At 44.5% G+C, this 11,828-nt stretch overlaps 1 protein-coding gene across 1 annotated transcript; it reads right to left on the reverse strand.

Annotated features, from left to right (window-relative positions):
* Positions 1–495: 495 nt before the first annotated feature.
* Positions 496–11,292, reverse strand: vtna (vitronectin a). Its single transcript, XM_063205594.1, has 8 exons — positions 11,210–11,292; positions 9,165–9,284; positions 8,026–8,613; positions 5,458–5,597; positions 5,122–5,278; positions 4,270–4,422; positions 2,786–3,391; positions 496–1,846 (listed from the first exon to the last, which is right to left on the reverse strand). Exons 1-8 carry the CDS (start codon positions 11,268–11,270, stop codon positions 1,728–1,730), a joined length of 1,944 nt encoding a protein of 647 aa, XP_063061664.1. The 5' UTR covers positions 11,271–11,292; the 3' UTR covers positions 496–1,727.
* Between the last annotated feature and the right edge of the window lie 536 nt (positions 11,293–11,828).

Below are 11,828 nucleotides of genomic sequence, written 5' to 3' on the forward strand. Positions count from 1 at the left end.
CTTGGATGGAACCTCATGGAAATACATCACAGATCCCCCCTTCTGGGGGAGCCACCCATCCTCTGCGCTCCAGGACCTCCCGCTTGACAAATTAAGCACTGGTTGACGTTCTGTATTAGCCAAGCTGTCGAGACCTGCCTCTGTTCAGTTACATTTCACTCCAGCAACTGGTTTCCGCAAAGTGGTAGGCTGATGCATCAGGGCTGTCCTAGACGTATATGATTTTCACAAACCTCATGTCTAAACCTACCAGTATGCACTGGACATTTGCTTATTGAACTCCATGCTATCAAGATGGCACACTATCACTGTCAGTGATGACACCTGCTCTAGTGAATTGGGAAATAATTCAGGCTTGGTTATAGTGGTCCCCTTTGAAACCTCACTGATTCTTGAAAGTTTGTCAAAAACATGTACCAGCTATCAAAGCGCTAATTCAGTTGAAAATCAATTACCTTTTCATGAACAAAATAAATGCAGGTCATGATCAAGGGGTCTGTTACACTAAAACAAAAATCACTGATTGAATTTAATAACATCACCACTACATGGAAGAACACCAAGCAGTTCTACAGAACAGCAAAGTGAGTCTATGAATGTGCTATGAATGTATCTACAATTCTGCAGAATTATTAAAGTAATTATTCACGTTAATACACTAAACATTTTCTTTTTACTAGCCTACTAATTGTGTCTGCCTGTGTTAACAAAACCAAGTAATAGCCTGTTTTCTGAAAAAAGTAAAACATGGGGAGGTTGACTGATACATTGCTGCACAGCCAAGACCTTTGTCGTCTGATAATACCTCTACATTTTGGATTTGAACAATCTTCAAAATCTTTCGAAATTAAAAGCTGTTTTAGCCACATTCTCAAGAATCCATGACATTTAACCCGTAGGAGACTTGTTTGGGAGCTCATTTGAAGCAAACAGAGACAATGCAACAGAACAATAAAAGATTTGACAAAAAAGGAAAATACATCCAATCACTGAACTGTATTTGTCACTTGCCAAACAATGGCATGAACCCTCCAGCTGTGCAGTTCACATTAGGTATTTCTATTGGCATTATGTCTTACATGTAATAAAGGGTATGCAATTAATACTTAAACATGCATCTCATTGTCCTGCTGTGAGGCTAATCATCGTTTGGGCTTTCAGTGGAATAAAGTGTTCACATGCATTTTGAAAAAAATCCATATGCATCATATGATAAATAACCTGCACAATGTCTGAAAATTTATTGTAGGCCTACAAAGGTCCAGAACTTGTTGAGGTGCACTTGCAATGGTAAACAGGAGGTCAGTGAGGTAACATTTTATTTAAGCGTTATCTATCAGTACTAATACATACAATGTTAATGCCTGCATAAGTAACTTGTAAGGCATGTACTAAGCACAAGCTACGGCCTATAGGTCCTTACTAAGGTTAAATTGGTAATAAATCCCTTATTGTGCATGAACATTTGCGAATACATGCCTAACAAATGTTTGATTTTGCTTTGTACATGCCTTAGAAGTTACTTATACAGGCACATTTTATGTATTAGTGGTAATAGATGTAACTCTAAAATAAAGTGTTACCGGTTCGTCAGTGATGACTGATACAAATCTGGTAATGATCATAAAAAAACGACAATGTGGTGATAGAAAATGGCGGCCCTCATACTGTCCATGTCAGATCCGAACATGATTAGGATGTATTTCGTCCCAACATGACCCAGAGGCTCATTTCTCTTCCCCAGGTTTGTCCTTGCAGCCGAGCCAGAATTTGGCGATGGGCCGTGGATATGGAGGGTTTCCAGGATCCACTCTCTTGGACTTCAGATCCACTCTGTAGTATTTGTCTGCAACAAGTAAAACAAGTGTATGTTTTCATTCACGCTCACTAACAATGGGCATTAGCAAAATTCATAGAAGTTAAATGTCTGTATTTGAAGATTTTCCTTGCAAAATGGAGTAGGCCTATATCCATTTTGGAACATTTTGGGAAATTGATAGTTTCGTATTATGCATTCCATTGGATTGCATTGCAGAAATTAATTTTATATAGGTTTAGTATGTTCTTAAAATATTTGAATGGCAATAATTCACACATAGATGATGGGACTTCTGAACAGTAATTTCCAATAGTAAATGCAAAAATGAAAAATTGTGGATACACCATTTTGCCATGAAACTCTTCATTTGTGTCTGTCTTTATATGTAAACAGAATAATCAGCATGCATATGGATGAATGTACCTGTTACATAGGTACCACATGTGTATGTTTATTCATGTTTATTGTCTGAGGAAGGGCCAGGGTGGCCCGAAACGTCACATTAAAATGAAGTAAATGGGAGCATCGGTGTTGCGGTTTTTCCTTTTTTCATTTTATGAACTTAACGTCTTTTGAACCTGCACCCGAAAAGCATCTGGATGTGCGTGAGATTGGACTTTGATATGTTTATTCATAGTTCATCAACTATTCATTTACTGTATATGTTTGAGTTTTTATGTATTTACTTATTCACTGTATTTACTTATTCACTCATTTATCATGAGTGTCTTTTTTACTAACAGAGGGGGCTGGGCTAATTATTGCAATGGCTGTGTCTGTCTTCCTGCCTGTCTGTCTGATTGTCTGTCTGCCTGTGTCTTTGCCCGCCCACAGTGTTTTGGGTCATCCGCAGGGGGCGCTAAACACACAACACCACATCACCTGCATCTAGTGTTGGCCAGGGGACCAGCTTGCCATCTCGCTCTTGTCATTGTTGTTTTGAGGTAGGCCTGTATATATACATACCTCCTCTGAAGAAGTACACCGCCTGCACAGGCTGACTCTTCTGAAGCACGTCGTAGAAGTATCTGTAGTCGTAGTCGTAGCGACGGCTGTACTCGTCCCTCCACCGGTCCCTCAGTCGGTCCTCTTCATCTCGTCGACGGTCCTCCTCGTCCCTCCAGCGGTCCTCCAGATCTCTCAGGTAATCGCCGTACCTGTTGCTGCCCGCGAACTCCCTGCCGATGTTAATCCCGCGCTCCGCCATCTCCCGTCCCAGGTTCATACCGCGCTCGGCGAACTCCCTGCCGATGTTCATCCCGCGTTCGGCGAAAAAACTCCCGATGTTAAAGGGTCCCTGGGCTGCTGCTGCTGCTGCTGCCCCTGGCCCCTCAGGTGGGGAGCGGTTCTGCCTGCGGCGGCCATACTGCTGTTCCCAGTCCTGGCTATACTGCTGCCGGTACTGCTGCCCCCACTGCTGCTGGTCGTTTCTCCTGGGGGGTGGTGGTGGGTACAGGTCAGGGGGGGGCCGTGACGTGATGTAGAGCCGGCCGGCCATCACGGCGTCTACGGGGGCCTTGAGGCCCTTCCAGTCCTTGTGGATGAAGTGCGGCCCGTGGTGGGACTCTGGCACTGCGGGGAAGGAAGCAGCGAGAGATTCAATTAAACTGCAGCAGGCAGGCAGACACACACACACACACACACACACACACACACACACACACACACACACACACACACACACACACACACACACACACACACACCCTCGACTTTGACCTGCGTGGTAATGCATGGTGTGTGTGTTTGTGTGTGTGTGTGTGTGCGTGTGTGTGTGCGTGTGTGTGTGTGTGTGTGTGTGTGTGTGTGTGTGTGTGTGTGTGTGTGTGTGTGCGCACGCATCCGGTGGGGGGTGTTGGTGGGGTGGGGTGGGGGGTGTTATGGAGGAAAAAGTGAACAGCAAGAGATTTAAATAGTAGCAGGTGTGTTAGGAGATGTTAAATACTGTATGCTGTGTAGTGAAAGTATATTACTTCGATTCATATGATTCAATTTAAACTTTAAGCTGACAATGGCACGTTCTCCCCCTCAAGGTGCATTTTACAATGTGTGACAATGGAGGCCAAATGTTTCTGTGTTGCCTTGACATAAGTCAGCGAACATAGCCTATGATTTGTGTACTCCCGACAGATAGACATGCCATGTGTTGGGAGTTCACAGGTTTCATGTTTTAAAAAAAGAAAAAAAAAACTGTTTTATGTTTTCTATGTTTTTATGTTTCTTGTGTTTTCTATGTTATGTTGTATGGGTATGTGAGTAAGTACTGTATGTTATGCAGTGATTGTTGAAGCCCAACACAAATTTCCCCCCTGGGGACAATAAAGTGCACTCTAACTCTAACTCTCACTCTAAATGATAGTGGCAGCAATTGAAGTACAAGGTAAATCTACTGTCTTAGCTCTGTCCCTCCTTTGCTTGCATGTAAAGACAGCACAACTGAATACACTTACATCTCCCGAAGAGCATGTTGTAAAAGTCCTGCCAGCTGTCGTAGTACATGTTGTTGTACTGCTGGAAAGGCACGGAGGGGGACCTCACGGACATCTCAGCACATTCCTCATGGGTGGGCTGATGTTTGAACTCATACAGGTAATACTGTTCGCCTGTATAGGAAAACATTTCCGATACACAGAAGGAAACTGTCAAATTGCAATAGGCTATGTATGTCATTGTACAATAAGTAAACAATATTTACGTATAAAGGTTGAACATGTTAGTTACTAAGGTGTTTTCCATTTTGGTTGCTTTGTAGGTTGGAAGCATCACTCATTGTAAACTAATGAGTGATTGGTACCCTCCTCAACTGAAACGTAATCTATTCAGACACACAGTAAATGTTACAGTGTTAATTCAACACTTGAAGAGTTCATTTAAGTCCAAATGATGTCAAATCAACTCTCTAAGTGTTAAATGAACACTGCAGAAATTACTGTGCAGATGCATTAGTGATTTGGAAAAAGGTTGTCCAATGACTAGTTCCACTGGTGGAGCAGTGCACATTATAAGGCTACCATAGATCTTTTCTTGGTCCTTTTTACATTATTTATGATAGTACAGAGAAGATGGTGACAGGAAGCAAGTGGGGAGAGAGAGACAGGGAAGGGCTGGCAAAGGACCCAGGCTGGGAATCGAACCTGGGTCGGCCGCATGGTAGACGAGTGCCCTACCAAGGGCCTACAGCATCTTTTTTAAGGACAATATTTGCTGTAGATTAACAATATTTTCAACAGTATTAAGGTATTAATGAAGGTGATGAGTGATGCTTTCAAAAGCATTCTGCAGTGGCCGAGTGTCAACGGCACCTTTGAAGAAGTAGACCTTCTCATGGCCGTGGTGGCCATGAGCTGGGATGGAAAAGGCTGCGTCCACGTCGTCAGGGATCTTAGTGAAGCCCACGTTGATGTCTCGCGGGAAATCCTCATCCAACACCTCGTCCTCAAATCGCCAGTATTTATTTCCCTTTGATTGGAGCACATAAAACAGGTTTTTTTTTTTTTTTTTTTTGCATCAATGGGAATTGAGACAAATAGCATGGATTGGTATGGATGGATGATAGGATAGGTGGATAGATAAATGGATGGATGGATGTATCTATAAAGATACATCCACATCTAGATATACAGTGATGATTATGATACCTTGAAAATGTATGTTTTTCCCTGGCAGTTGATGCGGGTGAAGGCGGCGTCTATGGGTCCAGATATCCCCCACACATCCTTGATTAGTCTTGGGTAGCCCCGCATTACTGACTTCTCATCCAGCCCAAAGAAGTACTGCCCTTGGGACACAAACAAACAAACAAACAATATAATCAATTACTTCACTGCTGCTGACACTTAGTTATCCTGCTCATCCCTCGACAGTACAGTATGTGCCTTGCCTGTTGCCTGATTATCATCATGACTTTCAAATCTCTTCGAGACTTGGTCTGACCAGGATCATAACAGCTAACATTCTTAAACGGCATGATTGACCCACCTACCTTGGTTTGCTACTGGTCGAGGGTAGAAGAGGCTGAGCCAAAGTTTAAACCAAACATTTCTTAGTCCCCAATAGAACGTCTCTGCTTAAACAGCATCACTACTTTGAACACGCCTCTACCCAGAACAGTTGGAAATGCTCAAAGTTGATTAGTTCCCGACAAAGTGGGTGGAGTTCCCGCTGTAGCGGGATCCAGATTCTACCTGAACGAGCTCCTGGCCTTAGTGAGTGTAGCTGAGTCGAAGGCGTTGCATCACCACTAGGCGGAGCCTGGGTACCTTGCCTGCACTTTATAACTTGAAAGCCCTTCTCAAGATGCCCAGGGCTGTGCTCGGACATAAAATGGCTCTATTTTGGCAGGATGCATACTATAATAGTAGTAGCCCCAAAATGCATGTCGTTCCACCAGTGGAACACTGTAATAGTCATTGAAAATGTAACTACCTTAATACTACACTACTATGACATAGCACAGGGCCTTTAGTAATGCACAACTTAGTCATTGCCATTCTGGTAACAGCAAATGTATAACACTATGCCTTTTTTCACGTTTTTTGTCTTTATTTGATAGGACAGTGTGAGAGGATTTACAGGAAGCGAATTGGGAGAGAGACAGGGAGGGGTCGGCAAAGGACCTGGGCCGGGAATCCAACCCGGGTCAGCCGCATGGCAGGCGGGTGCCCTACCGGTTGGCCATGGCAGGGCCTATAACACTATGTCTTAACGGGATAAAGAAATAATCTGCACATTTCCTTTCTTTTGGTGTGCCCTTTCCTGGCCGAGTTGGACAAATGAGCAGCAGAGGGGTTATCAGAAAATGATAACTGCCCTAGCGTGGCTCTGCACCCATAGGCAGCTGGGAGCCAAAGTAAACACTACAAGTTCAAAGGTTGATGCTAAGTCAACCACCTGGTTTCAACTCGACTTTGCAGGGCCACTGGTTCCATCATACATCATTATGTAACCATTGTCTTCCTTTACAATCCAGCCACTTTTTCAAACCCAGAACCTAATGGAAACTACTGGAGTTGGTCAGGGACACTATCAAGCGCACTAAGAGACGCTTCCAGGACCGCCTTTCTGAACATAAATATGCGGCACGGATTGGTAACTGCGAGTATGCTATGACAAAGCATTTTGTGGCGACCCACAACAACAAAACTGTTAAGTTCAGTGCTATGGGCATTGACTGTGTCCCTTCTAACCCTAGGAGAGGGGACAATCAAAAAAATATTTAATCAGAAAAAGAATAGGTGGATATATAAATTAAATGCGACATCAACTCCTGGACTGAATGATTCATTTGAGATGATGCCCTTTCTATAGTAGGTCTACACTGCGTTGTAATTTGGATTTGGTATAGGGGAATCCCCTTTTTTATACTGTTCCATGAATACTGTATGGATTTTTTATTTCATTTTCATTTTTCATGCCTTTTCTCCTAGTTTTGTGTGTTTTTAGGACGACGAGGAGGCAGTGCGTCATGACCACTTTCCGCTTACCTGTCAATCACCCGTCAAACCCCTGTCAAACTTTTCTTTTGTTACCTGCGCCAGTGACGCTTCAGTATTGACTCTGCCCTGATGAAGGCCACACCTTGGCCGAAACATGTTGGCCTTTTTTAACTTTTCAACAATGATTTAGCCATTTAATAAAGCTATTTCAACTCAACTCAACTCAACTCAACTCAACTCAACTCAACTCAACCCATTCATTCTGCTAGACTCCTAGTCTTCTAAAGGGACATGGCTGCCATAGGATTGCAGTTGAGAACCTCACGTCGGATCTATGGATCCCAGAAGAAACTCCTCATAAATGGCCTCAATCGCCTGCGGTTCAAGGCGGTGAGTATAGCCTAATACAGGCGTCACCAACGTTGTGTCCACGGGCGCCAGGTAGCCCTCCAGGAGCTTCTGATGTGCCCACCAAGGATGTTAATAAACAGTGACGACTACCAGATTTTAGTCACAGTGAATGCTTTTCTTGATTTAAATATGAGATTATTTATTCTTTACAACCTATAAACACATTTATCATTCAGTAATAGTGTGATTTGAGAATGATGCCAAGACATCAGTAGAGTATTTTGAACATAAGCAGCACTCAGTAGCCCTTGGGTAGACCTTGGTTGGGGACCCCTGGCCTAATAGATGCCAGCAAGCAGACTAGGTCTGGACTACACAGTGACCTTGAGTTACATAGGCAATAAGTCTGAGAACTCTCACCCCTGAATGCAAAGATGGTCCCATTCTTCAGCTGCAGGAAGGCATCAAAGGGTCTCCCGCTGCAGGCCTCCGCATCTGGGTCTATGGGCTGGGTGGGCTCAGGCGGGGCGCTGGTGGTGGTCGGGGCCTCTGTGGTGGTGGTGGTGGTGGTGGCAGTCGGCTCAGTACTTCCTCCATGCACAGTGGTTCCGAAAGCCTCAGTGGTACCACCCACTGCACCTGTGGTCATTGCCACCCCGCTAACGTCTGTCCCTGTTGTTGACACATCAGTGGCTCCACCAGGAAAGCCAGTTGTCCTGTCCTCATCACCGGTGGTGGCAGCAGCACTTGGGCTTATAGTTGAGGGACTGAGCGTGTCTGATGGTGTCCATGATGGGAAGCTGTGTGTAGTAGGTATGGGGTCTCCTGTGTTGACGTCCAGGTCCACCGTCCGTTGCTCTCCGGTCACCGTGGGGGTGGGAGGAGGGGTGGTGAGGAGGTCTGCCTGCCGCCCCTGCGCCCGCCCTTCCCCTCTGCCTGGGCTGCTGTCTGTGCCATTGGTCTCCTCCTCCTCGTCATCCTCAGCCAGCACAAACGTGTCCCCACGGACTAAAGGCACAGGGAGAAGCAACACTCAGTTGAAGTCATGTATTCACTCTGGGATGCTCACTCATACAGGGGCGAATCTAGCCACCATGGGGCCCGAGGTGAAATATAAACATGGGGCCTTCAAAAGGCATTCTTCAAATGTGTCACCAATTGGTATGGAAGGTGTGAAGGTGCTATTTTAGCGTTTTGTGATTGCTTCACATAAGTGACAAAAGTAATATCAGGTCAACGTTTTTGTGTGTTTATCGCAACATGTTGTGATAGTTGGGGGCCCCTATGGAGGGCAGATTTGTTCGGGCCTTTGGCAATTTCCTAGGTTTGCCAAATGTAAAGTCCGCCTCTGCACTCATACACGTATCTATGAGACATTCATTTTCACTGCTTGCTCATTCCTTTCAAAGTCTGAAATGTCCAATTAATCAATTAGATAATGAAATTGAGTGATCAGTAGCGGACAATTACTAAAAACATGGATAACTTTTTTTTTTTAAAACGTAAACATATGAGCTGTGTTATCTACAGTGAAGAACCAGAAGAAGTATAGAGCCTACTGTGCATCCGACAGGCGGTCTCGTAATCGGAGCAGCAACTGCTATAGTATTTGCACATGGTGTCACACTGGCATTTCTTCTCAGAATCAAAGCCAAGCTCACAGCGGTCCATGCAAGACTCTGTAGAGCACAGCAGAAAAGACAGTCCGACGAGAGACAGACAGACAGACAGGTAGGGGTATGGACAGTCAGACACATTACATTACATTACATTTAGCTGACGCTTTTATCCGAAGCGGCTTACACTTATTTTACAGGGTAATCGTTGGTCCCTGCAGCAATGTGGGGTTAGGTGCCTTGCTCAATGGTACTCAGGCCATGCATGGAGGGGTAGGGAGAGGAAATGGGGGGTTTCTAACCTGCAACCCTCTGATCTAACTACCACATACCTAACCACTAGGCCACACAAACACATATAGAGATATAACATGTAAAATCACACACATATTTGGAAACCAAGGCAACCCTGAGACAGGCCTAACAAGACCATATTATAGAGCAGTGGTTCCCAACCTTTTTCTTAAGGGACCCATGTTTTTACTATTGTAAGTTTTGGTGACCCAACCACACGAGCGCCCGCACGAAACGGAGTCACAAGATGCCCTCTGTTTCCTGCGAAAACTCATTTTAGTTATTTTATTCCTCAATTCGTCTTTGGTCAAATATAGAATAAATGTTTAATGTAGCACTTACAATTTGTTGCTTCTATGCATTTATTAGTTAAATGCTTTGTCTTTTATTCAACATGGGCTATATATATTTAAAATGAAACCCCTTAAAATCAAGAGGGCTCCGCGACCCCCTGTGGATCTTTGGCGACCCATAAGGTGGGTCCCGACCCATAGGTTGGGAACCACTGTCATAGGCCATAATTAGTTTCAGCATAATTCACATAATTCAGTTACTCAGTACTTTCTTGCATCACATTATCCCTGTCCATTTGTTATCTGTACCACTCGTTTTGGCTTTAGCATTTGATTATGTTACGAAAAAGAAGGTCTTATTAAGGTCTTCACCATTTTTCCTTCCAAAACTGTGGCTGAGAAATACTACTGATCGTACTGCAATATATTGCAATAACTTTTTTCCCTCATCAGTCTATTATATTCTATCACAATTCCATTTGCCCATGCAATAAATCAGACCTGTTGCAGAAAAGGCATCGTCGATGAGCAGTTGTACATTACATTTCATTATATTATGCTTAGCTGGCACTTATCTCAATAAAGTTGTGCAGTTACATACAGTAGATAAAAGGTAGGTTACAGTGCCTGGAGCAATTTGAGGTTAAGTTCTTTGCGTAGCCTCTTACTGCAGATGGGCCTGTGTCGACTGACCTCTTTACTGGTTGCTGAAAACACTCAACTATATCATAGCAACATTGCAATGCAGAGAGTCATAAATAACCAAGTATCTACCATTTTAGTGACAATAAGGTTATAACCGAGCGCTGAGCCATTTTTTGTGGCCCGCTGAGCATTTACAAGAAAGACACCTTTCAAATCCAAATTCTTCTGGTCACTCAACATTTTTTAAAATGGCTACCTCAAATGGGGGTCTGGTGAACTTAAGATTAGAGATGCACCGGATCCTGATTTTTAGGATCCTGCCGGATACCAGATCCACTGCTTAAGATCCTGCCGGATCCGGAACCGGATACCGGATCCTACGAAAGGGTTGAAACGCATAGCCTACTCACACACGTGGGCCCTTTTTATCATGTTGGCTCAAACTATTTTGACTGAAAAGCCTCAGCTACCGGATCCTGGATCCTGGATCCTGGAACCGGATCCTGTGGAAAACCCTATTATTCTGCCGGATCCGGAACCGGATCTTGGATCCGGTGCATCTCTACTTAAGATTAACCAAGGTTACGTCTAAGTACATTTCATTATAATGTGCAGGAATTACACTATTTCTTATTATTGACACGTGCAAGTTGCCTGCAACATAGTATTCTACACCCAATGTGGGCCCCAGGGCCAAAATAGTTGCCCACCTCTGAACTATTGTATGCTTATTTGATGGCGTTGCCGCTTGCCTACCTTGTGAGTGGCTTGTGGTGGCTAGTGCCAGCAGTGTCAGCAGGATCAGGCCTGGCCTCATGGTGAGTGCCTGAGGGACTGACTGAGTACTCAGCTCGGAGCAGTTGCTGCTGTGATGAGTTGGACACACCGGGTCAATAGGGTCCAGTGTCACTCACCCCCAAATTATTGACTTAGCCTTGTTTTTGTTCACATAGTAGTGTATGGTGCAATAGCATAGGCACGCACGCATGCACACACACACACACACACACACGCATGCACGCACGCACCACACACGCACACACACACACACAGAATGAAACACACACACACACACACACACACACACACACACACACACACACACACACACACACACACACACACACACACACACACACACACACACACACACACACACACACACACACACACACTGCAGCTAACCTGTGACCTGAGGCAGGCTGGAGGACCCGTGGGAACAATGTCTGTCGTGACATCCAGGCATCCACACACACACACGCACACACACACACACACACACACACACACACACACACACACACACACACACACACACACACACACACAGAAATGGGGTAGGCTATTCCTTGCAGCAGAGCATACAGGTAAATGC

This window comes from Engraulis encrasicolus, chromosome 8 (assembly GCF_034702125.1).
Source record: "Engraulis encrasicolus isolate BLACKSEA-1 chromosome 8, IST_EnEncr_1.0, whole genome shotgun sequence".
NCBI lineage: Eukaryota > Metazoa > Chordata > Actinopteri > Clupeiformes > Engraulidae > Engraulis > Engraulis encrasicolus.

Bases quoted from the DNA above. Each gene is read 5' to 3' on its own strand.
- vtna (XM_063205594.1), bottom strand. From the start codon at position 11,270: ATGAGGCCAGGCCTGATCCTGCTGACACTGCTGGCACTAGCCACCACA. The intron at 5,598-8,025 runs GTGAGAGTTCTC...TTGTGTCCCAAG, and splicing joins GACCATCTTTGCATTCAGGG to GGCAGTACTTCTTTGGGCTG. The intron at 4,423-5,121 runs GTGCCGTTGACA...TTTCCTATACAG, and splicing joins GAAGGTCTACTTCTTCAAAG to GCGAACAGTATTACCTGTAT.